The sequence below is a fragment of the Naegleria fowleri genome (assembly GCF_008403515.1).
Source record: "Naegleria fowleri strain ATCC 30894 chromosome Unknown tig57, whole genome shotgun sequence".
In the NCBI taxonomy this organism is placed as follows: Eukaryota; Heterolobosea; class Eutetramitea; order Acrasida; family Naegleriidae; genus Naegleria; species Naegleria fowleri.
This window is the reverse complement of record NW_025407989.1, coordinates 21,694-46,109: the sequence shown is the minus strand read 5'-3', so window position 1 is coordinate 46,109 and position 24,416 is coordinate 21,694. Positions and strand designations below refer to the sequence as shown.

The window sequence follows — 24,416 nt, the reverse complement described above, 5'->3', positions numbered from 1 at the left end:
TAAGTATGATCAGTTGTCTTGAAAAGCTCGACAATTGATTTTGATTTCAGGACCGAGGAATGTCAACGACTCGAGCAGAAAATTGCAGAGTTAAAATTAATAATAGAAGCAAGAATTCAGGATAATGTAAGTGATAAAAGTGCTCACCATAATTATTGATCCAATTAGAAGGCAATTTTGGAACAATTTGATATTGATAGAAGAAAATCGGAACAATCAGTAGAGCATTTGCAAAAAGAAAATGATAATTTATTACAAAAACTTAGTGAAATGAAATATCATTATGAGACCACAATCTTTGAGATAAATCGAACGAAAGATAAAGAAATTATAGAGTTGAGGCATTTGCTGAACGCCACCAAGCATAATGAAACACAAGTAGAAGATATTCAGAAACTGAAAAACGAATTGGAAAACGAGAATTCATCTTTAAAAAGCAGATACGACGACTGAAAGACGAACATTTTGTTGAAATTATGAAAATGAAAAGACTTTTGAAGAAGAGTTGAAAGCTCAAGAACAAAATTTAATAGAAGGTTTCACTTCAGAAAAACAAGCAATCATCAAATCAACAGATGAACATTTAAGTAAGGTATGAAAATTTGATAATTCTATTTATGATCTGAATTTCATTGTTATTTCAAAGAAAACACTACAAACCATGCAAAAAATCAACAATTGAAAGAAAGAATTGAACATAGTACCCAAGAGGCTGGAAAAATAATATCTGAAAATAAGCGACTAGAAGAAGAAAACAAACAATTAAGACATGAAACAAGTAGGTATTTGTATGGTGTTGGTGATGATGATGCATAGAATTTTTTGATCACCATTTAAAGACATGGAAAAGATTGGAATGGATGAAATGCAAAAGAAATTAGCATCCTATCTCAAAACGATTAAATCTCTCTCTCAAAAGATTAAGGAAATGGAAGCGCAAAACACATCGATACACCCACCAGAGAAAAGTATAAAAATTACACTCTCGAAGAAATGAAAAAATTGGCAGAAGAAAAAGATTTGGAACTGGCAAGTGCTCGAAAGGAAATTGAAACTCTCAAAGATCGATTAGATTTGTATAAAAAGTCCATGGCCAAGTATGAAGCACAAATTCAAACAGAAGATGAAATTGGAAAGTTTATCCTTCAAGTGATGAATGATATCAAATTAGGTTATTGGAAAGAGAAGGAGAAGAAACTCGAGAGGTCTACAATAAGAAAAAAGGAGATCAATGGAAACCAGAAAAGATGTCATACCCATGAATTTAACCAAATTATCAGTACAAGAGAGAGAAACATTATTCAGCTTTTTACTCTAAATTACACACATTTGATAGAAAGAACATTCGAAAAGAGGGATCCACGAATGATTTACTTGCTTCTAGTGGTGGTCAGAGTGGTGGTCAGAGTCAGAGTGGTGGTGGTGGTGGTGGACATCATCATTCAAAGTCTTCTCCCTCCCTCAACTGCTCTCCATCTCCAGCAGTGAATGCCAGTAATAATACCTCCTCTCCAACCACTTCCCCAACCACTCACCACCTGACATCCAGTAGTGGTGATGCAATTCCTGGAGGAGAAGAAGAAGCATTTACTCTTCCTCCCATTCATCATCATGTGAGCTATAAACAACGACTTGCAGAATTTAGAAAGAAAACAGAAAAGTATTAAATGCACTTAGAAATCAATGTGAAAACTTCAAAAGTTGTATCCTGCATACTGAAAAGCTCAGAAATAATATTCACATTGGAATGAGAGGAAGTCGATTTTCAACAGCAACGATCCACAACAACCATCATTTTCAACGAGTCATGAAGCATTACTTGTTGCTTCCACTTATGAAAGTTGGAATTCCATGTTCACTAGAATGTCATCTCAATTTGAGAAATACCACTCAGACAGCGTTCAAGGCACTACAGTACGCTTAATATTTTATTGATTTGCTTTATTCTTCAAAGGAGGAACAAACTATTGAAGTGTTCCAAGTTGTGAAAGTTCATGTAGAAAGTGGAAGGTCAATTAAAGGTTCTTCACTCTTCTTGCAAACAAGTCGGAGAGGTCGGACTGAATCATTTCTGGGGAGGATTAGTTTTAATTCTCTTGATTTGTCTTTGACTGTGAGTGACAAAAGCAGAGAAGCCTTTGTTGGTTCTTTAAACACCCGAGTTCAAGTCGGCTGTAATGCTGTAATGCATTCCAATTAAATTTTAGACATAATCAATTACATGGTCAATGCAAGTCACGAAAAGTGTTACAAGAAAGACGAAATAGTGAACGATAAATAAAACGTTTTATTTTGTAAATGAAAAAAGGCTACAGCACCGCAGGTTCCCAAGTTGTCTCCAACCTCAGTACTGATGCAGCTCGACGATGCTTGACTTCTCAAATCGGACGGGATGAGGTGCATTCATCGTGATATGGCCGTAGCCACTCACATCCCTTAATTGCTTCTTTTGATTACTCTCTTACCATTGATTCGCTGTTCCCTTCATCGAATCCTCGAACGATTCACGAGATTGAATGTCGAATTTTCGTGAACCACAAAATAAAGCACCCATCGAGTGTGGTGTGAAGCCAATCTTTAAAATCAAGAGTGCGATGAGAAGGTTGAAAGTTGTGTTACTCTTGTTGTCTGTCTTGTGGTTGACTTGTCGAATTAAAGTTATCCATGAACTTGATGATTTTCAAATTGAAAGAAAACCGAATGGGACTTTTATCATCATTGTACGATCATAAAGAACATGTATCTCTATTCGAAATGAAAATTGTCAATAGAGATTCCATGGTCAAGACCTTTGAGGACTGATTTGGTTCTGGAAAGGGAATTTCTCTTGGGGTTGATGATATAATTCCTGGAGGGTCATGAATTCAACTCCATCACCACTCCATCACCACACTCGAAAAAAATGAGTCCTTCTCATCATTCTCATCATGCTCACTCGCCAACCATCGATGGCCACTCAGCAGCAACCGACGCATCACTCCAACAACAACAACAACAACAGGCGAACACAACAAAATATGGCGCAAGACGACCGTGATCTCTCAGGAGAACCATCAAATCATTATCCGAATAATAATAATAATAATATTGTTCATCACATTCCACCACCAAGACAACCGTTGGGAGGATATTATTACGGTTATCAAAGTAGTCCTCGAGGAGGAGGAAGAGGAGGAACATTGGACACGACGACGAGTACTAGTCTTGGTGATCATCATTATCCACCACCTCCGAGCCATCATCAATATCAACAACAACATGTTCATCCTTCTTTCCATCCTTCATCCTATTCCGAGCATTACAAACCCTATAGTAATAGTAGTCATACCTCCACGAGTGGTGAAAGAGGCTTTAGAAAGTATGATTCATCCTCCGAACATCAAAAAAAAAGAAATTTTGATCATTACACTAGAAATACTTCTTATGGAGGTAAAAACAAGTACAGAAAGAATGATAAAAGCGGACCTCCTCCTCTTGATTCTAATACTATCCATTTAAAGGCTAACGATGATAAGGTTCCACTCCGAAATGGAATTCCAATTTGGAATTTTTCAATCGACCATTCTCAATATGATATTAAATCCAATGGAGAGGAACAACGAAAAGATTCTTTCAGATCAATGCCAAAGAAGGAACTCTAGACAATCCTGCTTTTGCATCTTTTATTGAATATCATAGATACAAGAAAATTGTACAATTGAGATTGGCCTATGAAAAGATGTGAAAGAATTACTCTTTGATTTAGAAGCTCCAAAAGAATCTTTGAATCGATGGTTATTTGAACAGTTATCATCGGTGGATTCATCTCTATTAGAATCATCATGTTCTGAACAAACTCTTCTCATTGAAAAACAATCTACTTCTGATTTTTTATTGAAAAGACCTGAATTTGCATTAGAAAGTGAGGTATTGAGAGCTGAAATTTATTCTGAAATTCCAAGTCGTTTGAGATGTCGAACTGTCAATCAAGCACTCACCTCCTTAGATTATTATTACAAAAATGGATGGGAATGGTTAAGGAAAGTTAGAACCTTAAATCAACCTCAACAATGTGAAAAAATTGAACAACAATTGAAACAATTAAGAGATTGGATGAATCACAACAACAACAATAATCAAAGATATTCTAATAATTATTTATCTATTTTAGAAGAAAAACAAAAGAATTAACAAAAATTGTACCATTTTATTTAAACAAATTTTGAAGGATCGAGTGGATGAAGTGTGTCAGAGACTTGTTGATAATTCTAAGAAAATTGCAGAATCATTGAGCACAGAGCGTTTGAAAGAATCCTTTACTCAACAATCGATGGATGTTCAATTGGAATTTAATGAACAAGAATTACTTTGTAAAGTAACATTGTATTCTATGAGTAGAAGTGATGAAGGTCATGATAGTCATGGTGATGATGGTGGTCATGGCAGTGATAGCACTAATAGTAACAGTAACACCACCAATAGTAACAGTAACACCACCAATGGAAACTCTCAACACTCACAACATCCATTGGATACCTTCAAGTTGAATTTAATTCATTACAACAAATTGAGATTACTCTACAAGAAATGCAATGAAGAGAGAGATCCAGAAATGAAAGAATTTAAATATAGACTCTATACTCTCATTAGAAGATATCAAACATTCTTTGGAGATTCATCAAGTGAAGAAGGAGCTAATTTCCATGCAGCTCTTCCTGAGAAAGGATTTGATTTTTTATATCGAGAATTTCAAGTGTGTCATGAATGTTTTGCATCACCCATTAATTGTTATTTTAATTCATTTTGTAGTGCATTTCCAGATACGGATGTGTATTTTGGTTCAAGAGGATCATTCTTTGAATTTAGACCTACACGAGGATTCTTTGAATGTGGACCACCCTATACCTTAGAGGTGATGAACAAGACTGCTAGGTATTGTCTCGAGTTGTTGAAAGCTTCTAATGAACCACTCGCATTTGCTGTTTTTGTACCAGAATGGACAGATACTGAATATGGAAATATTTTACATCCTGATCATACTCCATTTTGTACGGGACATTTATTGGCTGAACAAGGAAAACATGAATATGTGATTGGAATGCAACATTTTAAAGAGAATGATCAACGGTATTGGACTCTTCCATTTCCAACACATGTCTATTTTCTCCAAAATGAAGAAGGAAAGAAAAAGTGGCCAATTACACCACAATTAATTGAGAGGTATAAAAAGGTGATGGAAATGGATCATAATGGTGCAGGAAGTAGTACTGGTGGTGATAGTAGTATCAGTAGCAAGAAGTAAAACTAGTAGTTGCATTGTAGTTTGAACATGGTTCAACATTGATTTATTTTACATGAAAGCACGACAAAATGGTCAAAATCGTTTCTACTTTTGCACTGCAGTGGTGGTGGTGGTGGTGGTTAACAAATCTTTCAATTGTTGTGTAAGAGTATTACACACACTCTCACTCTCACATTCTAAAATGTATTGAGACGATTTGGGTAGAATATTCAGCGATACTTTGGTCTTGTCCATTGTTGTGTTGTCCATCGAGGGCAATTCCACTTCAGATAATTTGTACAATTCGGATGGATTTCTTCCCAATTGCAATAATGATCCAACGCTAAAGTAATAATGGGAGTCTTCAATAGTGGTGAAAAGAATTCGATCATTGAAGAGATGAATTTTAGCCTTCTCACGAGTGACAATATTAGTGCCAGAAGTGTTTTGAAGAATCAAGCTATTAGTATTACTACCACTAGTACCACTATTACTACTACTACTATTAGTACCACTTGATGGCACAATATAAATCTTGACACTTGTCGTTGAGATAAATCTTCGTGTAGAGACGACCAATCCATCAATGGAATACTGTGAGGCAATATCAATTAAATTTCTCAAGTTGGCAATATCTTTCATCTTTCGATTAATTTCATGTGCTGTTGCTTGCATTTTAGTAGAAGCAATTTCTAAGAGAGGATAATCTGGATGATCTGTTGGTGTCTCTTTCATAATAGCCTTAAGCAATAAACAATATTTTACAATACGTTGACATGGCATGATCAACAGACTTGAAATATCCAAACCATCAGTGCCTGTCACTGTTTTTGCCATTTCAATGACTTGTTTGAATTTTGGATATTGAGAGTAGGCTTGTGGTAGATTTTGATGAACTGTTCGTGAATAGTGGCATTGATAGTCAATATAGACTTTAAAGAAAGGAATAAATCTTTGGAATATTTGACCCACTGGATAATCGTAGATTTGATTCTTTAAAAGGAATAATGTGCGATGAAGTTCAGAGTTCTTTCTCTTTTTGGGATCGAGTCTGGGTTGTACTCGTCGCCTCGGTCGTGGTGGTGGTGATGGTTGGTTCTAGTAAAATCTTGACCAATTCTCTATAAAACATTTGTGAACATTTCAAAATATTTTCCAAATCTGGTGGAAATATCTTTTTCACAAATTGTGGACCATCTTGAATTCCACATCCAATAAACTTCAATTGACCTTGTTGTTGTAAATCATCACAATTACTAATGGGTAACATGAATTCATTGAATAATGTTTCAAGATAATTCTTGTATTTGAATTCAGATTCAATCAATTCGAGAATGGAATAGACACGTTTGGTTGTGAGTGCATCTGAAGTATCCATGGATGATGATGTTTTTAAAAGTGATGAATCTGTCGAGGTGGTCGTAGTAGTAGTAGTGGCCACTTTGGTCATGATCTTGTTAGGAGGGCTGATGGTGTGTGGTGGTGTTTTTGACAAATTGGTCATGCTTGCACTGCGATCAGTTTTGGTGGGAGTTGCTGTTGTGGTTGTAGTAGTACTAGTAGTAGTAGTAGTTGTACTGGAAGTGTGAGTAGTGGCACTAGCAGTAGTGGTGGTATTTGTAGTAGTAGTAGGGGCTGTAGTCAAAGAAGAAGGTGATGATGATGCAACAAGAAGAACATCTCTATTATCACCCAAATCTTCACTCTTAATGTCTCTTTCTAAATTTGGATTTTGTTTGTACAAATCCATAATAATCTTCATGGCTGAATCAATATACTTGTTATTGGATACATTCAATTTCTTTAAATTCTTCAATTGAGTCAATTCATCTGGTAATTTTGAAAGTAAATTGTTAGAAATATCTAACACTTGTAATTGTTGTAATTTTGCAATGTCAGGTTGCAAGGCAATCAATGAATTGTGATTCAAATAGAGTTCTTGTAAATTAGTACATTGTAATACATTTTGAGGAAGAATTTCAAATCCATTGTAACTCAAATCTAATACTCTTAAATATTTCAATTTGTTAAAATCATTGAACATGGATGTAAATAAATTTCTAGAAAGGTTCAATTCTTCCAAATATGGAAATGAATTGGTAAAGTGATAGGAGAGAGAAGTGAGTCTATTATCAGAGACATCAATCTTGGTAATTTTGTGTGTTTTAAATAAATTAAATAATTTGTGTGGAAATATGGTCAATGTGAGAGAATTCAATTTCAAATCACAGGCATTGGGTGTTTGGAGGATTCTTTCAATTTCATTGTTCACAAGTCTCATGTGAGGAGAAGATTCCAATCCACTGCCATGACCATGACCACCATTGATGATGATACAATTTCGATTGTTACTTGCACTTTTACCACGTGCTGAGAGAGTACTTGGTGCTGTCAAATTGGAAAGATAATTGGAAGTGACAGGAAGAGAACCAATTTGTAGAGTTGGAACCATGGAAGAGGTATCACCACCACCACCACCATCACCACCAACTCTAGTAGTAGTTGTATTAGCAGTAGTAGTAGTAGTAGTAGTACTACTAATGGTTAAACCTGAGGAGCGTGATCGTACGTGAATAGGTGATGATGATGATGATGAGGGTGATGATGAACCAAGAAGTGATAATTTTGGAACTTTGAGGGTGGTTGGTGTGGAAGTGGCATCAGTAGTATTGATAGAAGAAGAAGAAGCAGACGGATCAGCAGTACTGTACGATGACGACGATGTAATGGTGAGGATTGAAGTGGTGCTGGGGGTGCTGGTGTTGATGGTGGAGGAATTGTTCTTCTCAGCAGCACCAGCAGCAGCAGCAGTAGTAGTAGTAGTAGTAGTAGTAGTACTAGCACCATCACTGAGAGAGGAAGAGGAGGATGAATCTTCCTTCGAGTCTTCTTCTTCATGATCACTCACTTGAATATCTTCCATGTCATCATCATCATCATCTTGTTCATAATCCTCGTTCTCTTCATCCATCATGTCATGATCCTCATCATCATCATGGAGCAATGATCCCTGTTGTGTACTGATCGATAGATTCATAATTCTCTCTCGAATGATTTGTGCCTTGTTTTGTTGATTCTCTTCTCCAACCATCATACGTTTGGATCCTCTCGGAGTGTGTGTTGAGACTCCTCCGAGTGAAGAAGATAAATGAGATTTGGCAATACTAATGAGAGGAGAGTGTTTTGATGTTGTTGTTGAAGAGTTCAAAGTACTAGCAGTACTACTCCCATCATCATCATCATCATCATTATTCAGAATCTTCCAATAAGAACCAAGTTGTGGATGTTGAATGAATTGAAGGATGGGAATGATGAAAATGACATGCAATAGATTCAATAATTGTTTCAAATCATTGATCATGGAAGTAGATGTTGTAGAGTTGGTGGTGGTTCGAGTGTTGGTGGTGGAGTTATTGTTGTTGTTGCTCGTGGTAGTGTTATTTATAGTGTGAGAATGATCATCATCGAGTTGTTGAGACATTTTTTGTATCGGTTTGACAGTTGGCAGTCATCATGTAATAAATTCATTCCACCCACAATACATCAACAAGGAATGAAAAAGGAATGGTATGGATAAAAAGGGAGTAAGGGACATATTCATCATATATTTTGTACTCGAGATGTTGGATCAATAGAGTAAGTATATTATCATTCAACATTGTTCTTTCACGCACTCACACTCTCAGTCAGATTCATCACTTGGATTTTTGAGCACTTCTCTCTCTCGTGTGTCACTCAATTCCAATCGATGTTAGCTCACTTTCCCACACACACTACAACATAAGAACCCCTATATAGTAACGTTTACAGGGTGGGAGTGACAGGTAACGAGATCTCTCGAGCCAGGAGAAAAAAATTGGTTGGACGGGAAATTTAATTTTTTTTTTCTCAATACTACCTCTGTACACGTTTATGTTGTAGTGCATGAACGAAAAAAAGGGAGAGATCTTTAAAAAATTCACACCTTGAAAAACTACTACCTTCTATTCAGATTCTAGGGACTCACTATCACTCTCCTGGAATCATAATTGAATGAAGAGCCATCACCATCATCATCATCATCAGGATGGATCGAATCCTTCCACTACTACTACTACTACTACTTTTACTCTCTTCACTGTTCAAGATGTGATTCATTTTGTGCTCCAACATCAACAATCACTCCCAATTATTGTTCTTCTCAAGTCCAACTTTCTCAATCATCATCATCTCGAACAACAACAACAACAATCAATACGAACTCTCAATGTGCTTCTTCTCCTCTTCTTCCATTCACCATTCAAGAATCAGATATTCAAAATATTTATTTATTTGGTAGTCGATTGTATCAAACGTGTGATTCTTCTCATTCCGATTATGATTTTATCATGATTGTCAATTCTCATTCCTATTACTTTGATGGATCTCTATTAATAGAAGGAGCATTGTGTGTCAATCAACACCGTCAACACCATCAACACTAACACTCCTCCTTTGATGTCAATGTCAATATTTATCATTTAGACTATTTCATGCACTTATTGAATGAACAATATATTTGGGTTCTCATGTTATGTTATTTGAAAGATCCATTTAGTGATCGATCTCAATACATTTGGAAAGAAGAATTTTGTTTAACTCGAAAATTATATGAACCAAATCGAATTGAACCTCTAGTAATGATGATCTTATTGGATGATCAGAGTAATCATCATTTGCATGCTGATTCTACAATTGGTATTGATGGTGATACTAAGAATCATTCTAATGGTGTTCATGGTGATCATGGTGATCATTCAAACTTCAATCATACTTGTTCTCCTCCTAATTTGGAATATTCTTCTGGATTGGGTGGATTCAATTTAGTGAAATTTAAAAATTCAACACTCACTGATATTTCTCATCACATTGCAAAAGCTAAAAGATTATGGATACATGAAGGTGATTATCGAAAAGGTGCAAAGATTTGTCGACACAAAGAATTGTGTAGATGATACATTCATTGTGTCTGTTATTACTTCGAATCAAGAATTGCCTCCACAACATTCCACAAAGGTTTATGAATTGGGAGGTTCTTTAACTGTTTCACAAGGTAGGTTTGCATTTTGAAAAGGTGAAATGTTTTAACACAAACACATGGTCTTTTAAAAACTTGTTTGAAACGTAAATGTTGTGAAAAAGATGAGTGGATGTATGAATTGGCAGATCAACAAAAGAAGAACAAATGGAATTCTTATAATCAAGCATGTCAGTTGTACTTTGAAAAGGATTACAGAGGTGCATTAGAAATGTTCCAAGAATTTTATCAGAGCAACACGAATGATAAACCTGCAGAACACATGATTCGTTTGTGCGAGCAGTTGCTACATCATTAGAACAACGCAAGACGTGAATATGAAATTACAAAGGGCCTTATTAAAATAAAACTGGCATGTGAATAGTATGAGAAAAAGAGTAATGTATGGATGACTTTGTATCGTTGTGCATGAAAATTGATTCATTGCAACAGGTACCGTTTGATAGTCAGACGATAATTGTTTATTCAGCCTTGTATGCGAAGGTTTATGTGTTTCACGCCAAACATATACCTGGTTGAAATCTTTCAGAGTATCAAATTGAAATGCAAGCAATGAATGGCTAGTAGACATGCACTCTTGATTTTAAAGATTGGCTTCACACCACACTCGATGGGTGCTTTATTTTGTGGTTCACGAAAATTCGACGTTCAATCTCGTGAATCGTTCGAGGATTCGATGAAGGGAACAGCGAATCAATGGTAAGAGAGTAATCAAAAGAAGCAATTAAGGGATGTGAGTGGCTACGGCCATATCACGATGAATGCACCTCATCCCGTCCGAAGGGATGTGAGTGGCTACGGCCATATCACGATGAATGCACCTCATCCCGTCCGATTTGAGAAGTTAAGCATCGTCGAGCTGCATCAGTACTGAGGTTGGAGACAACTTGGGAACCTGCGGTGCTGTAGCTTTTTTTCATTCTCTTATTCCTTTCATTCTTAGAGCTTATAAACCAATTTGTAAATATTCTTACTATAGTTAGAGGCTAGCCATATATTAAAGTTGTTTGCTTTAATGATTTTTCAATTCCGAACAATTCTTTATTCTTCAGGATTCAACAACTCGAATATGGAAATGGAGGTTCTCACATTTTTTGGTACTGAACTCGAGACAGTTGTTCCAGAAAAAACTGAAGAATCTCTTAATGTGGTGTTTGGAAGTGCTTGTTCCCTATTCAGATGTAAATTTTGAATGACAGAGGAGGTTTCTTTGGTTTCATCCTGTTGTCCATGATTGTTAGAAACCACAAGAATTGCTTGCTGGATGTCTGGGTGTGAGAGTACTGAGGAGAAATGATTGGTGGTTGTATGTGTGGTTCGACTCCAACGTTGTTGTGACTTGCTAATTTTTGGACTCGTTCGTAGGGTTGTTGGTTCTCGATTGCAAATTTCCTTTTTTGGACGAGCTTCAAAACGAGGTTTTCGATGACGAGTCGATCGACACAAGACTGTTTTGCTATTTCCACTTGCAAACACATTCTGAGGAAATGTGGTTGGAGAAAGGACAGGAATTGAAAGAATTGCCTCAATTGGTTCAGGAAGAATATGTTTTGAGGTTTGTTTTGGAGAACGTTCAGGAGGCGATGAAGGAGGAATAAGAGGATTCATTTCAATCTGAACGGGTGGAGGTACATGACGACGTGTCGAAGAGGGCAATTCAGTTTCAACATTGAAATGGAGAGACAAATCCATGGATCCATCAAATGGATCAGAACATGAGTTTCTTGCAGTGTCTGTAAAATAAGAAACCATGGTGAGTGGTTTGGATCGCTTTCCCTTCAATGGTTGTTGTTGTTGTTTGTTTGGCACAAAGGTGACGTAGCTGAATTTCATGTTATTGTTTATAGGTGTTTGTAATTTTTTCTTTTAACCATGTTATGTGGAGAAAGAGAGACAATGATTTAAATCGAACCAGGTTGAGAGGATTGGCGATTCCTTGGATAGAAATGGACAAAGACAAGATGTTTGATACAATCAAGAATGGCCATCGTTTTGGATCAGGATGGACCATGGACAAAAAAGGTATTGTGATGGATTCTTTAGACAAAGTCAATCGTACCAAATTGTCGACAGGTGTTGACTTGGAATTCAGAGACATTTTATAATAGTATGAATTGGCTTCCCAAAAAGAAGAAACGACATTTACCAATCACATTTCATTAGACCAAAACGATCATTATGTCATTAAAAATCATTAAATGCAGTTTTCTTTTGGAAAGATGAGCGACGTTTATTCTTCAGAACGTCACTTGTTTTGAAAAAGGTTTGAACTTTGGTGAGTTCATCTTCACAAATGTCACCCAATATCTTTGAAACATCCCAAGCTCCAAGGTATGAATCGATCTTGAATGACGAACCAGAATCAAAAGAACGTGACATGAGAAGGGATGGATATTTGTGTAAGGAATTGGACTCGTTTATAGAACTGTAAGAGGATCATTTCATATTTTTGAATGGATATTGCAAGTGATCATCGTTGGCAAAATATCATCTTACTCATTCTTAAACTGAGATTGTCTGAAGAAAAGTCTAAGAAACTATTCCAATAAGCAACTTTTCCAATTTGACTGAATGTCAAAAACCCATGAATCCAAATGAGTCAAAATCGACGATAAATTTGTGAACTTTCTCGATAACTTTTCTGAGCTATTTCCATGCATGAAATCCATAAAATAAAATTCAAAGTTCAATCAGTAAATCGGTCACTCATTTTCCAAACCTCGTGCAGTTTTCAAAGTTGAAGAAGAATTCGACGTAGACACCATTCAACACTTGAGTGTTTTTTTTGATTCATTACTTGAAACTGGATATCCACGAGAACTCGAACAAAGGAAGGAGAACCAACAATGAATGGCTACATCTTCGTCACGCAGCAATACCAAGTGGATCAATGTTCAATGAAGGATCTAAAAGATCTTGTTGCACCATGTAACATTAACTTTGGCAGAATATAGGGATTTCCGTATATAGAAAATAATCGATTTCTCTCTTTGTTAAGAAGAATATGGACGGGATGCCTCTCAGGAACATGACGTCTCTCCTGCTACAACCTTTGGTTGTATGAACTGTGAAGGACAAGAAATCAGGACGATTTACTTGAGTTCTGGTTTGGTGATGAATCATGAAAGGACACGCACTCTTGATATTAAAGATTGGCTTCACACCACACTCGATGGGTGCTTTATGAAGGGAACAGCGAATCAATGGTAAGAGAGTAATCAAAACAAGCACTTTAAAATAAGGAATGGCTACGGCCATATCACGATGAATGCACCTCATCCCGTCCGATTTGAGAAGTCAAGCATCGTCGAGCTGCATCAGTACTGAGGTTGGAGACAACTTGGGAAACTGCGGTGCTGTAGCTTTTTTTCATTCTTTTTACTTCAACTGGTCGTGTTATTAAAACTTTGTTGCGAGAGAATCTTAGGGCAAGGTTTCATTCGGTACACAAACATTACAACAACAAATACACTTCCAACTCTCTCTCACCATAAATTCCTATCTACAAGAAATGTTTCAAGAGTCCCATGAAAGAATCCACTTGCTGAGAGTTGAAGAGTGGTTTCATACACACAATTCATTCCGAAGATTTAAATCTTCTTCAAATCCTTATTCAACAAAGATGTAAAACAATGTTCTGATGAATTTATACTTTTATCGGTATTTTGGAAATTCTGGCTTATCATATCCGTGCGGTCTTGGAGGGCACAAAAACTCATTCACCGTGCCACGAATCGAAATAACAGGTTTCAAATACTTGACTGGAATTCCAAAAGGTGTCTCTTCAAATTTGCCAAAATTTCCCACCATTATTTGTGGAATTTTCTTCACCAAGCCGCCGAGGGTTTTGGTTGTTTGAGCCATCATGTTGTCATGGCAAGGGTATGAAACTCCAAAAGATTGAACCAACTCCTTTACCACTTCCTCTGGATACATGCCCAACTCTTGTAACCAATCATTGTATTTGGTCAATGAAGTGGTCATGTAATAAGATCCTCCATATTTACATCGACGATACAATCCATCCAATGCAGCACACGCTCCCATCACTCCACAACAATAATCTGAAATTGGTAACAAGGGAATCAATTACATTCTCACTATAAGAGTAATGATGAAATTCTTTCAAAAATGAAGAATTATTCCATGAAACAGCAACAGCAACAGCAGTACCATCAGCAACAGAAGCACCATCAGCAGTATCACCATTGTTGTAACAACATATCCAATAATGAACATGATTCATTCTTATTTATTAATTTTTCATTTGGAAATGAGGAATGGGAATTTATTTCAAGACCTTATCATATATTCATTCACAAGATGGAAGAATTATTATTTAATAATAATAATAATAATAAGGATTCTAATACTATGAATATGAATACTACTACTATGAATATTACCATGAATATGAATACTACTACTATGAATATGAATACTACTACTAATAACACCACCAACAGCACCACCACTACTATTGATACCACCAATACTACTTCAACATGGATTCATCAACAAGCACAAGAATTGATTCAAGAGGAATTGAAACACATTTCTTCAATCACTTCCAACAACATGCTGTCCTTATCATCTTCTCCAAATCATCTTATCGACGACGACGATGAAGACAACAACAAGCATTCTACTCCTTGTTCTCAACACTATCTATGGATCTATCAAATCATGTTAAAAGATTTATTGGAATTATTCAACAATCCTTCCATGAAAGATACACCACAACAATCACTACAACAATCTACATTTCGATTATGGACATTTGAAATTTTAGAAAAACAATATAAGGAGCGATTAAGTGAAGAAATGCATGATTTATTTCATTTTACTTTTATGGATGACGATGAGAGAGGAATCTTGGAGAATCCATCCACCAACTCAACCACAACAACCAAAACCTCAATCACAAGTTCTCATCATGGAGACATGTTAAACATTCATCCTTCTCACTTCCAAAAACATTCACTTCCTCCTAACAAACTTGTTGTAAAAAGAATACAAGTAGTTCAAAATCTATTCGAGGAAATAGAAGTAAAAAGATGGTCTATTTGGAGAGAAGTGAATTATATCATGATCGAATCAGGAGGATGTGTACAGGTAGTAGTAGTGATATTAATAGTAATATTAATAGTAGTGACAATAGTAGTAGTAATAGTAGTAGCACCAGTAGTAGTAGTAATAGTAATAATTCTCATGAGAACTCTCTCAATGATTTTTCATATCTTATTCAATACGTTGAAAAGAATGGAGTGGAATCATTGAGAAGAGATTTCTCCATGTTCATTCAACATCAAAGTGTGCATGTGGTTGTGTCTCAAAATGTTGAACAAGTACAACAATTAGTAGAACAACCCCATGAACCACTTGACATGCATTCCACCACTCCTTTGAACAACACCAGCAACACCACCACTCATCACCATGATGGTATTGATAGTAGTAGTAGTAGTAGTAGTAGTAGTAGTAGTAGTAGTGATGATGATGATGATGATCATGGTCATCAATTTACTACTACTCGTCAAGGAATGAAGTTATTAACATTGTATGAATATATTTATTGTACATTGGACAAACAATGTTCACCCATATGGGTTCAATATACTTCTACTACACAAGAAAAAAGATTTAAATTACAAGAACAAAAAAATCCTTCCAATGATACTACTACTAATGCGACTACTACTACTACCTCTACGACATGTCCCATGACTGTTGAAAAGAATCCATGTCAATATTGTACCAGTATGGTATTGTTGAAAACAATGACTATTATTACCACTCGTACCTCCAACATGACCAACATGACCAACAACCACATCAACCATTCTTCTTCAATGAATACCATGAACAACTCCAACACCACCACTAACACCACCACTGAATCTTCTTCTTCTTATCAATTAGTTGCAGTTAATCATAGACCAATGATTGATTTATACTTTGATGATGGATTAGATAGTGATTTAATAGTGAAAAGTACTGATTTAGATTTTGAAAAGGAACATTAATCTATGAAAAAGTAGATGGATTGACTTGTCTGGTATTTCCTAATATAGTTAAAAAGAAGTACCTTGATAAGATTACTACAAATACTACTTCTCATCCTTCCATTCAATTTTGTATCATCATGAATCATCCCGATCAGACTATTACTCATTCACAACAATTTGATGATTATCTCATTTATTGTCCAGATATTCAAAAGAAACAACGTTTTTCAAAAGATAAGAATTGGAATTTAGGTGTTTATAGGAGAGTGATGATTGAGAGTAATTAAGTCATTGTTCATCATCATCCACATTGTTTCATTCCTCTCATAATGATCCATATATAGTTAGTCAAACTATCATAAATGAACCTATCTTGAATGTATCAAATGGATCATCAAAAGCACCATTATTACCTCTGACCAAAATGGATGATGAAATACGAAAAGAACGACAAGCCTTCACTCATATCTTTTGGAAAACATTTCAAGAAATGGGTGGAAAATTACCATTTTGGGATGAAACATCATCCAAGTGCTATATTTTTGAATTGTGTTTACGTAGTGATAATGATCAACATGATTCAAGTAGTAGTGGTAGTGGTAGTGGTAGTAGTACTAATCACATTTGGACAAGCCCATCACAACAAGAATATACTCAATCGACAGAGTCCACTCTCGAACAAGACCAATTATTTACTTTACACTTTAATATTTTAAAACATCAAGCCATTACCAAGAACACCATTATTGGAAAATGAGTCATATGCAAAATTATATTTACATGGTTGTTATAGTATAAGGAACATGAAGAATACTACTAGTTCTACTACTACTTCTTTTAACAATACTACTACTAATACTACTACTACTAATACTACTTGTTCAACTATTATGAATACTTTTGTTCATGCACACAATATATTTAAAGAATTCATCATGAATGATATTCACATTCCCACTCCATTGTTATTGAATTCATTATTTATTGATTTGAAATGTTTAAATTCCAATCATAATAATACTATGATAATAAGGAATAGAATTACTACTAGTAATGATAATGACAATAACATGATGATGATTCTGTGTGTGAAAGATTTTGAAGAATTTCTTCGAACTCTTCTCAGAAAGTATATTCATCCCTTGTGGCGTGATTCAAGTGGATTTATTATTATGAATCATGTTGAAATGAATGATCAACATTTAAACAAAACAACAACAACAACTAGTAGTAGTAGTAGTAGTAGTAATAATAATAATAGCACTACTAATATTGCTACAACCACCACCTCAACAACCATCACCACCACTCATCGAATGTATCAATTCAATCATCCACAATTAACCAATCTTTTAGAACTTTTAAATATGAATTATTATACCAATCATTTAAAAACAACACAAAAGAATTGTTTTAACATGTATCGAATGAATTCACAATGGTGTATGGAATTAATTGAAAGATTTAAATCTGAGAATAATGATATTAAGAAATTTAAATCTGAGAATGAACATCATCATTTAGAGAGTATTAAGAAATTTAAATCTGAGATGAATAATTATTGTAACCAAAATGAATATCATCATTATTTGGAGGAGAGTATTAAGAGTGATTGTGAAAGTATTTGGAACAACTCTAATCATTTCACATACTCGTTATGTAATACAACGATGACAACAAATCATCCATTTCAAATCAGTCAAGAATGTGTGAATACTGTAGTTTTAGAAACTATTCAATATTTTGAAGAACTATGCCAACGATCACTATTCATATTTAGAGAATGTTTGAAATGTAGTGGTGATGAGAATGGTGGTGAGAATGATCAAAATGATTCACAATATTTCAAGTGAATGAACAACAGAAGAGAGAACAACAATGAAGTGAATGATGATGATATTCATAATAAATCTTCTCCAAATAAGGAACAAGATCATTGTTCAACCAACCATTCAACAACAATCACAGTGAATCCACCTCACCTTCTTAGAAAACTATTTGTGGATTTTGTGAATTTCAAGTATCCTCGATTGAAATTCTTTCTTGTGTTTGTCTTGGATTATTGGATATTGAATAGAAAAGGTTTAAGAAATGATATATCCTCAATAGAAAAACAAGAAGAAGCAGAACAGGAATGTAATTTGAAACATAATGATGATGATGTATTGATTTTAGAAGGAATTAAGGAATTTTTCAGTTGCACCAACCCATCACGAGTGCAATCAGTGTGTCAGGCTCTTTCCATGCGATAATTATGTTCGAATATACGCTTCAGAGTTTACACAACGCTAATTGAGGTACTACCATAATGATTCATGAAATAGTTGTCAACAGATTAGTACATTCATCGCTGCATAATACACAATCATGAAAGTAAAACGTTTTTCTGCATGTTAATTGATCATCAAAAATTTTACCAGATACTTCTGAAAACACCGATTTAATGCCTTTAATTGACAAAATATTAATAGGACATTGATAGCTCTTTGGAAAAGAACAGAAGTGTTTTGTATCGAAAACAATAATTGGAGGTTCATCTCTAAAAATATGTCAACCTCCAACGCACAAGCAAAACAAAGAGCAAAGCAACCCAGTTGCAACCTCACAGCAATCTGCTTTGACACCTACCACTCCCTCCCATTAATACTAGAGAATTTTTTTTCAAACACTTGTTGTTATTTCTTTGACTTTGGTCATTATTCGTCATAATTGATTTGCTCAATTTATTGACAATTCAGAATTTGGATAACTCTTCGATTTTTATCATTGGATTTTTAATTTTTATTTCTTTACTCGTCATTGATTGTTGCGATGTTTATAAGTCACATGGTCATTTTAATTTCTTTCTTTTAATTATTCTGAACTAACCTTATTGAATATTGACATCAATACAGAAGTGGGCATTGTTTTGGCATATTTTTAATTCTAATCTTTTTCATTAATATGTATAGGATATTGATATCCATTCCTGAATGTGGTTTTTCTCAATGAACTGATTGAGTATTTTCATCGCGTACTTCCATCATTTCTCGAAACAACTGTACAACAAATAAAGCTTGTTGGTTGACACTCCATCTGCAAAAAGTGGTAGTTTGGAGAGGAACTAACCCATCTATATTAACTAATTATTGTTGAGTTACATATCAGATTCATTCATAATTAATAGGTAACTAATTTTTTTCAACATCCAGAAAAGATTTATTCAGAAGAAATTAATAGCTTTATATAATACAGAAATATGACAAAACATATTTAAATAAAATAATTTGTAATCTCATTATAAGATGATAAAATATCAATAAGCTCTTTGTATTAATGATATAATTACCATTGAAATAAAATGGTAAAAAGAAATGAAAAGCATAGTATAATACAAAAGGAATGAGAGTGTAAGATTATAACATTTTGCAAAGATAGTGAAGATATATCGGATAGAAGATGTTTCTTTATGAGTTATATCTTTTTTATGATGAGTCAATACATGGTTCAACTAATTGCCAAGTGAAACTCTATCTGAGCACGAATATACATTATTTCTCTAATAATGCATCAATAATGTTCAAAAATATTTGAGAGTAATCTTCCGAATAAAAATATAGGAGACATTTCTTAGTTAGTGTTTTATTCTTTAATATTTTATAAGTAACTTTTACAATTGTAAGTCAACGATAATCAATTGATGAAGAATTGTTAGTTGCTTCCTCCTTTCCAAACAATTTCTGAGATTGTGAACCAGCAATCTCTCTTAATAATGGGAGCGCTGGGTGTCGAAGCAGACACAGATTGCTGCGAAGTTGGGTTGCTTGTGAATTGGAAGTTTTGGAGGTGTAATAAGAGATTACTTTAAACGAATAGAACCAAAGAACTGTTAATGGAGTGAAAACACTATATGTTGTCTTAACAATCAATGCTTTATTTAATGACTATTGTGTTATTTTATAAGAAAATACGACGATTGTTGTCATTGTTTGCACTTTCTTCAAAGTACAAAAAGTCAATCAAGAATAAGGCTCCAAGAAGAATTGCCTTTTCTTTAGTGGTTGAGCTAATTGGAAACTCGATACCAAAATTATCCTATCATGATAAAGTATTCAGAATGAACAAATGGTTAAATTGTTAAATTGTGGACATATCTTCTATCATCAACAAACTTACAGCATCGGTAAAAGCTTCTTTCAAGAATCCGCTCCACTTTTTACGAATTTCACCAACACGTTGTCCATTCTTTTCAATATAAAAAGTCCAACACTCACAACATGGTGACACAATATCATAAATCTTTGCACCACTTGCATCAAAGATATTCAATTCACGAGAGAAGAATGAACATCTCAATTCAACTTTACCCAAAGCAGTGTTAGTAGCAGTCTCAAATACATTAACCTCATGAAACATCCAACAAAATGGTCGATCAAGAGTAATGAATTCTTGTCCATTGCCTTTTAAAGCAATGTGCATCTATGAGAGTGGTGGTGGTTGATGTAGTGGCAGTGGTGTTATTGTTGTTTGAGAGAGTGTTGATGGGGTGGTTGATTTTCAATTAATTGAACAATATGGCAGTGATGTCAAATTCAAATAGGGTCAGAACAGTAGTAAACCAGTGATGGGGTGGTTGATTTTCAAATAATTGAATAAAATTACCAATATATTCAACAATAAAAAAATTATACCAACCTTGAATGGTCTTCTTGGACCACAATACTGTCGAGCACAACAATCAGATTCTTCCAATGCAACAGCTTCATATCCATTCTCAAAATAAATGTCATAACGATTCTCAGTTTCAAATCCAGTCAACAATTCAAAAGGTTCAATTCTTTGTTTGACTTTGGCCTTGTGATTGGGAGCAAAGATTTGATCGAGTAGTGAACCACCACCACCACCACCACCAACAACAACCATTGGCATGGCAGTAGTAGTAGTAACCATTTGAGGTTGTTGTCCTTGTGGTGGTTGCATTATATTGTGCACCACCACCACCACCACCACCACCATATGGAGGTTGCACGGGTGGATAGCCTTGTTGTTGTTGTTGTGGTGGCATATAAACAACTCCCGATGGTGGTTGTTGTTGATGTTGTTGAATGGGTTGAACGGGTGGATAGCCTTGTTGTTGTGGAATTGGTTGTGGAGGATAGGTCATCATCATCATGGGTTGTTGTTGTGGTTGTTGCATATAGACCACTCCAGGTTGTTGTTGTTGTTGTTGATCAGACATTGTTGGTGATGGTGTGTGTGTTAAAAGGCAACAACAACACAAAGATTGTATGAAAATGATGATATTTTTTATTGACTTGACCAACTGATCGATCGTGCTGCACACACACGGGGTTGAAAATGATGGAACACCAAGAACAACATTTGCACCGCGTCCAGCGTGACACAACACCGCTCATGAATCGTACGACATGATCAAAGAGGTCTCTAAAAGGAGGTTGGATGTCGAGCTAGAATCACAATAGAAGGAGCGATTGAAATTAGTTCCGCCCACTCATGCAAATATATTCGGCAAGATGACTATACATCACGACAACAATTTATTTCTCTTGTAAAGGTTTAAAAGGAAAGAAATAAGGAGCAACAGTGTTGTACATGTCAACTTCCTTCTTCAAAAAAGTGACTATGGAGATTGTCAATCATGTGTGAAAGTAGAGTGTGTCATTGTTAGTAGTCTCATCCTATGATACTTACTGAAAATAATTCGATCTACCTTTTCATGATGAATTTCCATCCATTGACGTACAGTGTGCATGGCAATGAATGTGGCCTTATCTAATGGATAACCAAATATTCCTGTAGAAATTCCACAAAAGGCAACACTCTTAATATTGTATTGTTCAACTAATTCAAGACATGTGGTGTAAGCACTGGTGAGTTTTTGAGGATTCTCTCCAACTGGACCCACTGTGTGTTGCATAGTATAGAGTAGGTATTATTATTAGAATCATTCAAAAAGAGATTAAACATTTATATTCAAATACATGTTTAAATAAATTCATTGAATAAAAAAAATTAAATAAAATTAAATTGAATCAAATCATAAAAAATTAATTCATCAATTAATAAAATAAATAAAATTAAAATCAATTGAAATCATTTGAATCAAATATTATTATTCATTGATATTCATTGAATCCATTAAGATGTATCATTGTACTCACCTGTATGAAGAATGTATTTTGCTGGTAATTTAAATCCAGGTGAAATCTTTGTACATCCAGTATCACATCCATTAAGAAGAGCATTGTATTTTCTCAAGATACCACCAGCAGCTCTATGAATGGCTATGTGATCATCAAGCAGATGATGATACAAGTGTAGTAGTAGTGATAGGATCACGTCAGATGATGACATGGTATTGTGTGAATCAGTAATATCAATAATAGATATATATATATACAAATATGTACAAATATATACAAATATATATAAAACAATAGTACTATTACCATTATTATAACACTTGTACTTACCTCCATCAATACCACCTCCACCCAACAAGGATTCATTGGCAGCATTCACCACAGCATCAATTTCCAATTGAGAGACATCACCTCTAAAAAAAGAAATCTTCTTATTAATTGCTTCATTATAGTCATAATAACCCTTCTTGATGGCATCATGTTCAGGATTGAATTGAGATAATATTGGATATTCTCTATTTCTGAGATAGGAAGAGAATACTTTTTAATACCTTCAATCGATGGTTGTTCAAGTCGATTCTTTTCAGCATACGATGGATATAACTCTAATTGATCCAAAGTGACAAAATCATTGCCACATGCATAGAGAGATCTCTTTTCTTGAAGTGTGGAGGGTTCAGTCCAACCCACGAGTGAAGGTGAAATTGGAAGAGGAGGAGTGTTGTTATGATTGTTATTAGAAGAAGAAGAGGTGGTGGTGGTACGAGTGGTGGTGGTCAGAGTGGTGGTGGATAAAGATTCATCCACTTGAGAATCTTGCATCGCATCCTCACTCACCACTGCTGCTGCTGCTGATGATGATGGAGGTGAGGATACTTGGGAGTCTTCCATAATGTGATGATGATGATCATTGGTGTTGTTTGTTGTTGGAATCATTTTTTTTTTGTTGTTGTTGTTGTTGGTGTTGGTGTGGTTGGTGTTGTTGGTGGTGATTGGAACCCTATTGCGCGTGACGGTTCCGATCACCAACTCGTAGGTGGACTACAACTCCACCTACCAAAGAAACCCAAGGCACATGTTCCTTCACACAACAACAACACCACCACCTCTCTTCAAAAAATCTAATTAGTTTATTGTTAGCACCATTGGTGCTGGTAAAACTATTAAACGCACGTTCATGCGGTTGTCTTTGGCTTGAATTGTCTTGAAATTGGTTTCAATTCTGTGGAGCATATAAATCTTGTTGAGGTTAGTCGATTCAATTCATTGATGTCATTAAGCTTGTATTCAACAATTAGGTATGAGTAGGTATCTTTTACCTTTTTCTTAATACTGAGTCTCTCTTTTTCGAATTTGATGGTTGTGTTCTTGCATAGTGTTTTAATAGCTTTGATAATTGCGAGTTCACTTGTTGATTCAGGGAGTATACAATTTGCTATATGCGTTTCTTGCTTTCTTTTGATAATTTCAAATCCTTGTTCAATCAATTCAGTGTTGGGATTCTTGGAATCAAAGTTAATTTTAAGTTTGTACAAGGTTTCTTGTGGATTGAATGTTAGGCACATTTGTTCAATTCTACATTTCTTTTGATTGATTGAGTACTTGATGAGAGTTTGGATGTTCGAAATTGATTTTTCTTTGGCTATTAATGTTGTTGGAGATGATGTAAAAATCATTGGTGAGGCGAAATATTTTGTTTGTGTTTTTTCTGTCATGACACGGCTGGTGAATGAAGTTTCTTTAGTATTTGTTGTTGAGTTTCGGCATTTTGAATGACTAAATTGAGAGTGTTGGTCTTGCTGTCTGGGATGTACCAGTGTTGAATAACTGATTCAAATCTTTTTAGAATAAATTTAACAAATGAGGATGAGATATTGCTGTCCGAGTAGATTGAGATTGAATTAGTTTTGTTTTTGGGTTGACCAGTATGTTCAATTTTGAGTTGAGGA

General features: G+C 35.0%; 13 protein-coding genes across 13 annotated transcripts in view; 7 read left to right on the top strand and 6 right to left on the bottom strand.

The window, feature by feature from the left end:
- Nucleotides 1-993: 993 nt before the first annotated feature.
- FDP41_007041 (uncharacterized protein) lies at nucleotides 994-1,667 on the top strand (the record flags this gene model as incomplete). Its single annotated transcript, XM_044710743.1, has 2 exons — nucleotides 994-1,205; nucleotides 1,337-1,667. 2 exons carry the CDS (start codon nucleotides 994-996, stop codon nucleotides 1,665-1,667), a joined length of 543 nt encoding a protein of 180 aa, XP_044558670.1.
- A 1,260-nt stretch (nucleotides 1,668-2,927) lies between these two features.
- FDP41_007040 (uncharacterized protein) lies at nucleotides 2,928-3,641 on the top strand (the record flags this gene model as incomplete). Its single annotated transcript, XM_044710742.1, has 1 exon — nucleotides 2,928-3,641. The coding sequence occupies one exon, from the start codon at nucleotides 2,928-2,930 to the stop codon at nucleotides 3,639-3,641; it is 714 nt and encodes a 237-aa protein (XP_044558669.1).
- Nucleotides 3,642-4,309: 668 nt separating this feature from the next.
- On the top strand, nucleotides 4,310-5,281 carry FDP41_007039 (uncharacterized protein; the record flags this gene model as incomplete). The annotated part of the gene is made up of 1 exon (XM_044710740.1): nucleotides 4,310-5,281. The coding sequence occupies one exon, from the start codon at nucleotides 4,310-4,312 to the stop codon at nucleotides 5,279-5,281; it is 972 nt and encodes a 323-aa protein (XP_044558668.1).
- Nucleotides 5,282-5,365: 84 nt separating this feature from the next.
- FDP41_007038 (uncharacterized protein) lies at nucleotides 5,366-8,741 on the bottom strand (the record flags this gene model as incomplete). The annotated part of the gene is made up of 2 exons (XM_044710739.1): nucleotides 5,366-6,156; nucleotides 6,323-8,741. 2 exons carry the CDS (start codon nucleotides 8,739-8,741, stop codon nucleotides 5,366-5,368), a joined length of 3,210 nt encoding a protein of 1,069 aa, XP_044558667.1.
- Nucleotides 8,742-9,771: 1,030 nt separating this feature from the next.
- FDP41_007037 (uncharacterized protein) lies at nucleotides 9,772-10,614 on the top strand (the record flags this gene model as incomplete). The annotated part of the gene is made up of 3 exons (XM_044710738.1): nucleotides 9,772-10,104; nucleotides 10,157-10,331; nucleotides 10,421-10,614. The coding sequence occupies 3 exons, from the start codon at nucleotides 9,772-9,774 to the stop codon at nucleotides 10,612-10,614; spliced, it is 702 nt and encodes a 233-aa protein (XP_044558666.1).
- A 743-nt stretch (nucleotides 10,615-11,357) lies between these two features.
- Nucleotides 11,358-12,149, bottom strand: FDP41_007036 (uncharacterized protein; the record flags this gene model as incomplete). The annotated part of the gene is made up of 1 exon (XM_044710737.1): nucleotides 11,358-12,149. One exon carries the CDS (start codon nucleotides 12,147-12,149, stop codon nucleotides 11,358-11,360), a length of 792 nt encoding a protein of 263 aa, XP_044558665.1.
- Nucleotides 12,150-13,970: 1,821 nt separating this feature from the next.
- On the bottom strand, nucleotides 13,971-14,363 carry FDP41_007035 (uncharacterized protein; the record flags this gene model as incomplete). The annotated part of the gene is made up of 1 exon (XM_044710736.1): nucleotides 13,971-14,363. The coding sequence occupies one exon, from the start codon at nucleotides 14,361-14,363 to the stop codon at nucleotides 13,971-13,973; it is 393 nt and encodes a 130-aa protein (XP_044558664.1).
- An 84-nt stretch (nucleotides 14,364-14,447) lies between these two features.
- FDP41_007034 (uncharacterized protein) lies at nucleotides 14,448-16,342 on the top strand (the record flags this gene model as incomplete). The annotated part of the gene is made up of 2 exons (XM_044710735.1): nucleotides 14,448-15,262; nucleotides 15,364-16,342. The coding sequence occupies 2 exons, from the start codon at nucleotides 14,448-14,450 to the stop codon at nucleotides 16,340-16,342; spliced, it is 1,794 nt and encodes a 597-aa protein (XP_044558663.1).
- Nucleotides 16,343-16,748: 406 nt separating this feature from the next.
- Nucleotides 16,749-17,081, top strand: FDP41_007033 (uncharacterized protein; the record flags this gene model as incomplete). The annotated part of the gene is made up of 1 exon (XM_044710734.1): nucleotides 16,749-17,081. One exon carries the CDS (start codon nucleotides 16,749-16,751, stop codon nucleotides 17,079-17,081), a length of 333 nt encoding a protein of 110 aa, XP_044558662.1.
- Nucleotides 17,082-17,127: 46 nt separating this feature from the next.
- Nucleotides 17,128-18,177, top strand: FDP41_007032 (uncharacterized protein; the record flags this gene model as incomplete). Its single annotated transcript, XM_044710733.1, has 1 exon — nucleotides 17,128-18,177. One exon carries the CDS (start codon nucleotides 17,128-17,130, stop codon nucleotides 18,175-18,177), a length of 1,050 nt encoding a protein of 349 aa, XP_044558661.1.
- Nucleotides 18,178-20,260: 2,083 nt separating this feature from the next.
- Nucleotides 20,261-21,542, bottom strand: FDP41_007031 (uncharacterized protein; the record flags this gene model as incomplete). The annotated part of the gene is made up of 4 exons (XM_044710732.1): nucleotides 20,261-20,398; nucleotides 20,480-20,782; nucleotides 20,999-21,267; nucleotides 21,317-21,542. 4 exons carry the CDS (start codon nucleotides 21,540-21,542, stop codon nucleotides 20,261-20,263), a joined length of 936 nt encoding a protein of 311 aa, XP_044558660.1.
- A 319-nt stretch (nucleotides 21,543-21,861) lies between these two features.
- Nucleotides 21,862-23,403, bottom strand: FDP41_007030 (uncharacterized protein; the record flags this gene model as incomplete). Its single annotated transcript, XM_044710731.1, has 5 exons — nucleotides 21,862-21,944; nucleotides 22,016-22,228; nucleotides 22,486-22,608; nucleotides 22,798-22,988; nucleotides 23,060-23,403. The coding sequence occupies 5 exons, from the start codon at nucleotides 23,401-23,403 to the stop codon at nucleotides 21,862-21,864; spliced, it is 954 nt and encodes a 317-aa protein (XP_044558659.1).
- A 239-nt stretch (nucleotides 23,404-23,642) lies between these two features.
- Nucleotides 23,643-24,416, bottom strand: part of FDP41_007029 (uncharacterized protein) — a gene marked incomplete at both ends in the record, with an annotated part of 1,895 nt that continues 1,121 nt past the window's right edge. Inside the window, one exon of the mRNA XM_044710728.1 lies at nucleotides 23,643-24,109. Within this exon, the coding sequence (XP_044558657.1) occupies nucleotides 23,643-24,109 (467 nt within the window). The remainder of the gene's footprint in view (nucleotides 24,110-24,416) is intronic.